Source organism: Triticum dicoccoides, chromosome 2B, assembly GCF_002162155.2.
Source record: "Triticum dicoccoides isolate Atlit2015 ecotype Zavitan chromosome 2B, WEW_v2.0, whole genome shotgun sequence".
NCBI lineage: Eukaryota > Viridiplantae > Streptophyta > Magnoliopsida > Poales > Poaceae > Triticum > Triticum dicoccoides.
In genome coordinates, this window is record NC_041383.1 from 278,800,095 (window position 1) to 278,805,747 (window position 5,653).

The 5,653-nt window shown below is 46.8% G+C and overlaps 1 protein-coding gene across 2 annotated transcripts in view; it reads left to right on the forward strand.

Annotated features, from left to right (window-relative positions):
* The window catches only part of LOC119363518 (SH3 domain-containing protein 3-like), a 19,220-nt gene extending 15,282 nt beyond the window's left edge, over window positions 1-3,938 (forward strand). The window contains exons 5-11 of one of the 2 annotated variants that reach the window (XR_005174018.1): window positions 2,313-2,414; window positions 2,515-2,712; window positions 2,808-2,870; window positions 2,950-3,030; window positions 3,142-3,216; window positions 3,335-3,585; window positions 3,714-3,938. Coding sequence is in view for 1 of the 2 variants with exons in the window: in XM_037628888.1 (XP_037484785.1) it covers window positions 2,313-2,414; window positions 2,515-2,712; window positions 2,808-2,870; window positions 2,950-3,030; window positions 3,142-3,216; window positions 3,335-3,451 (636 nt within the window). In the remaining variant the exon portion in view is untranslated. Of the gene's footprint in view, window positions 1-2,312; window positions 2,415-2,514; window positions 2,713-2,807; window positions 2,871-2,949; window positions 3,031-3,141; window positions 3,217-3,334; window positions 3,662-3,713 lie in introns of those variants that run through there. The other variant, XM_037628888.1, reaches the window with a different exon arrangement.
* Window positions 3,939-5,653: the final 1,715 nt, after the last annotated feature.

The window sequence follows — 5,653 nt, forward strand, 5'->3', positions numbered from 1 at the left end:
GTGGGCGCGGTTAGGGTTTCGGGGTGGCTCAAGGGGGGGGAGGGGTTATAGGGGGCGGCTGGGCCGGCCTGGTTGGCCCGATGGCTAGCTGGGCCGAGGCCCAGCAAGGGAGGGGGGTTTCCCCTTTCTTTTACTTTTGTTTAATCTTTCCTTTTCTGTTTTCTGTTTTACTTTAGTTCCTCTTTTATTTTAGTTTTATAAACTATACCACTAGCCCCTAAATAATATTTATAAATACTCTATTGCCACATTAATTTCTCATACCTAATAAATTAGTTTAATGTTTTAATATTTATAAAATGCATTTAATTATTTGTTTAAGCCACTGTTTTATTTAGTTTAGTGCTTTTAATTATTTTATAAAAACGTGATCCTCCACCATAATTACCTATGTATTATTTGCCACCTCTAGAACATTTTAATTTTAATGTTTGAAAACTTTACCGTTTGACTTGATTTTGAATTTTGAATTCAAACGGGATTGAATCATCGCGAGGTTTACCACAGTAAGAGTGGTGACGTGGCATCATTAGCAGAGGTTACTGTAGCTTGATTATCCGGGCGTCACATAAGGCATGGTGAAAATCAAGCCTGAGCGGTTTAATTTTCCAGGGCACTAACGCAGTTAACCCCATGCTGTGAGCGGTTGCCATGCATGCAGTGGCGGAGCTTGAAAGAAAATGTTGGGCGGGCCAGACTAAAGAGCACATTAGAAAAACTGAATCATAAGCATTAGTATATTACTATATTATGCAAAGTTACAAGATGGAGCAAGCAAATATGTACATATATACGGCAGCATATATTTAACCATGATTCCATGAAGCACCATTAACTTAGCTAATACAAACAATGAAGCACCATTAAGTTAGCTAATTCAAGCAAGGGCAATACATGTTCTTCCTCAACTTCAGTTATGTCATCTATTTTTCTTTTATAAACCAAACCAATTCTTTTCCAGGTCTGATTATCCTTCACATAATTACCTAGGTTGCAATTTGCATAAGATCAGACTATTACTTATCATTAGATGTAAGGAGTTGAAAGAAGTCAGACTACTGCTTATCAAACATGGAATTTGGGGCAAGATGTTGTTCTGTGTCACTGTGTCACTGTGTCCTCAAGAAAATTCAGTCCGGCAGGCAGTCGGGGTCATGCACCAGCGCAGGGAGTAAGGCAGGGGCATTGACGACGTTGACGCGAGATCCCGACGGGAAGCTGCTTCTTCGAGAGATGGTGGGTGGCGGCTGCTCTGCGAGATGTCGGGCGGCTCACTCCAGTGGCCGGTGATCCCTGATCCGGGAGACGGCGCGACTACGTGCTCGAGACGGGAAGAGGATGGGGATGTCATGCGCTGCGCTAGTTGGGCTGGGCTACGAAGATGCATATGTAAATTTAGTTTTGCCAAAATCCTGGGCGGGCCATGGCCGAGTTTGGCCCCTACAGAGCTCCGCCCCTGCATGCATGCACTACCACCAGCCCCACGACCTTGCTCCACCCCACTATATATACAGAGGCTAGCAACTCCTTGGCCATATCCATCGCCATTGCTCTTCTCTCTCTCCATCTCTCTCTCGCCCCAAAACACAACCCAACACTCCAAGAGCATTCCTGGTGTGGCAATGTCGTTGCCGTCCCACAAGTGCACCAGGAAGCACTACGGCATCGAGAAGCTCCACATCGTCTGCACTAGCAGAGCTAGGCACGCCGACAAGATGATCACCAACTTCAGAACTTGCCCCGAGGCACGCCACACGAGATCATCGGTGTGGATGTGGACTACATGTATGATAAGGAAGAGAAGGCCACCGTCCTCCAACTCGCATCGGCAATGAATACCGGGTGTACCTCGTTAGCGCCGCCGAACAGAGATTAGCCGTACTACGGCATGAAGCTTAACAATAAATATCTGTAACATTCCATCCATGGATGTAATGTTATACTGGAAATGTTCATCTGAGGTCTCGGCAATAGCCCAGTTTATCTGAGTAGCTGAAAGTATTTTTTTTTGACGAGCTATCTAAAGTTTCACCCCATAAACGCAAACATGCCAGTGCTCTAAAACCGAATGGTATTGATGCCTCCTACACAATGCACAACTGTTTGTCCTATCTTCTCTCTTCGCAGCAACTTATACCAGTTCGCCATAAGTTGTGATAATATAATGAGTGTAACAACGTTCTTTTTCAGCACAAATCAGAGCTTCTGAAGCATATGATATTATGATAGAAATATAAGACAATTAATAATCATATTTTGTAAGGCGCTTAAGTGTAACTTTTAAGTATTCTGTCATCTATTTGGCATTTCAGATCATAGATCCATTGAAGGCGATGGCTGTGTGTGCTCCCCTGGAAGAAGCTCGTGGTTTTGCACAACGTTATAGCCGGATGAGACATGAAGCTGAGATACTCGTACGTGGCGTCTTGCACCTTGCATCATCTTCAGAAGTAGTAGTATTGCGATGCATAATACAGTACTTTGCCCTGAGCCCCTGACCTGCTTGTCGAACAGTCTGCTGAAATTGCTAGAAGGAAGGCACGGGTAAGAGAATCTCCAGTTGCTGAGCACACTACAAAACTTGAGCAATCTGAAGGTAAAATGATAGAGCACAAAGCAAGCATGGCTGTGTTGGGAAAAGAGGCTGTTGCTGCACTTGGTGCTGTTGAATCTCAGCAAAAGAGGGTAACTCTTCAGCGCCTGGTTGGCATGGTAAGAGTGCCTTCCTCTAGCATATGGGTTACATATTTCAATTGGTTTGTTCGGTTTGGTTTTTGCTTATGGCTTGGTCACTCATCCTGTTGAAGGTAGAAGCAGAGAAGTTGTTCTATTTGAGGTTAGCTGCCATACTTGATGATGTTGAAGCTGAGGTATAGTTTTTCTCACCCTGCTAGTGATATTAAGCTGTCATTTCTTGCAGTTGTAATCTTGACTGATTGCTCTTGATAGATGTCATCTGAGAAGCAAAAGAGAGAGTCTGCACCTCCTTCCCGTAAGCGTGCCGAGATGGCCCAGTACTTCCTCGCCGAGGTGAAATATGAGCAACTGACAATACCAGACAAATAACTCGTAATTCCGCACTGTAGTTCTTTTTAGCTGAATTCCACATTGTAGTTACCAGTCCTTTCCATTGTGCTGCAGGCAGTGCATAACTTCAATGGTACCACAGAGAAGGAACTGAGCTTAATTGTTGGTGATTATGTTGTTGTTCGTCAGGTCAGTGTGCCAATAGTCATTCGAAAGGAACTGAGCTTGTTTGTTGATGCATGATGGAGAATGCAATCTAGGGATGAATGAAATAAAATGTGGTGCCTAACTGTTTGCGCTTTTCCAGATTGCTCCAAACGGTTGGGCGGAAGGGGAATGCAGAGCGAAGGCAGGGTGGTTTCCGGCTGCCTATGTCGAGAGGCGCGAGAATATCCCCCCGAATAAAGTCTTCCCGCAGGCATAGTTTGGCGCCTTAGTTTCTAATGCTTCTAGCTGTCATGTAGATTCGTGCTGCTTTCTGTGCAATAACTTGGTTATTTGTTTGTTGTATATCATCTTGCACCTCCCACGAGTGGTTCAGAACATGCCAGTTGCAATGTGAGCTGCTTTCTTCTGAGTGTAAATTATTTTGCTAGTATGCTACTGTACTTTATTGATTGGTTTTGCTTCTTGTTGTCTAATATTTGGCTTAATACGCCAAATGCTTTCGATGACACAAATTTTAGGACGCGTTTGGTTCGGCAGTATTCCACCATCTTCCGATTACACCGCTCAGCGAAGACGTTACCGGCGTTCGGCAATATTCTCCTGAACCGGTATTGTCAGATCCGCTACACCTCCTTCTATGTATGTGTAACACCTTATGCCCGACATCACCCCTCTCTTGAGAAACGACGTGCCCTCACGGCAATTGTTGCTGAGCATGCCATGACTGTGTGGTCACTTTGAAGAACTCTGGAAATATGTACTTAATGAAATCTGCATCCTCCCACGTTGCATCTTCTGGCGGCAGATTTCCACTGAATGTACCACTACACAACAGGTAAATTATTTCTAGGAACTTGTCTGACTTGAAGAACCATTGCAGGGCCAGTCTTGACAGTATCATCAGCAGTTACCGTGGGTAAATTGGGGCTGGGAATTGATTTAGAACCAATAGGCTTCTTCAACTGACTGGCATGAAAGACAAGGTGTATTTTCACATGATCATGGTGTCGGTGTTCGGAAAACAGAGGTACCTAGACTTGCCTGCCTGCGGCCCACGGCGTGGCTCCATCAACGGCCAGGTATGGCCCGACTTTGACATCGACAACTCAAGACCCTCGCGAGGTGGACTACACCAAGACCTCCAAAAGGAGCAGCCTCCTCAGGCTGGCTCCCGAGGAGCGGAGATTTCCATGCAAGCCTCACCTCGCGAGGTTCGGGTGACGTGAGCCATGATGACCAAGGCCAGGCGGGCGCCAGCGGACGCAGTGTACCAGTTTCCTCTTTGGTGCTAAGGAGGCAAGCGCAGACGCGGAGTCCCGAGGAATCAGTTAAAGGTTTACATTCTCGTGCAACAAGACCAAGACCGCCAGAACGACAGGACGGAGGTCATCACCGAGCTCACCGCGGCGTCACGACCAGAGGCTTTTGTAGGCGAAGAGTACTATCGTTAGGATAAGATGTACTAGTTGTCTTCCTTCGAATTTGGCTGTTGTGGGATCCCTTCCTGCCTTCATTTGGGAAGAGGACCAAGGCCACTATAAATAGGACCTAGCCACCACCATAGAGGAGGATCGGATCCATTCCACCCTGACCCGCTCACCAGCTCACTTGAGCTCAAGAACACACCTCCTGAGGTTGTTCTCCATTGTACTAGTTCATCCTCAGTCCCTCGAGGCCAATCCACCACAAAACAGGAGTAGGGTTTTACACCACAAGGTGGCCCGAACCTGGGTAAACTGCCGTGTCCCCTTTTCCTTGAGTTCGATGAGCTAGGCTGTGAGATTAGCGAGTAGGCAGACTGGGGAGGTTGAGTTCTTTGCACGCACCCCAGAGTTCGAACCTCTCAAGGGTTTGTGGAACCCGAAATCCGACACAGAGAATTGGAGCTTATAAGCTACTTTACCAACCCTCTGAGTAATCAGAAATGGGCCATAATATTTGTTTTGCAGTTTGAGAGCACCTAGAAATCCAAAGGCAGCAAACCTATATGGGGCCATTTTAAGATATACCATATCTCCCACTTCAAATACTCTTTCACTTCTCTTGATATCTGCATAATTTTTCATTCTGTTCAGAGCTTGCTGCCAATTTGCTTTTAGTTGTTCCAACATGTGCTGCTTATCAGCTAGGAAAGTATGAGCTTCTTCATCTTCAGGTCCAGGTATAGCGAACTCAGATATTAGAGCATCTCCAACCGCGCCCCCAACAGCCCCCCCAGGCCCCTTCTTTGTCGCCGGCGCCAAAAAAATGGCCCAGTTGCGCCCCAAGGAGCCCATTTTTCGCCGGTTAGGCCCAAAACTGGCGCCGGCGGACCCAAGCCGAACCCGGCGCGCTGGGGGCGCTAGGGGGCGTCGGGGCAATCGTTTTTGGCGCGAAAGAACGGTGGGCCCGCTGAGTCAGCGACCCCCGCGCCTCGTCGTCCTCATCGACTCGGTTTTCGCAGGGAATCAATGCCAAG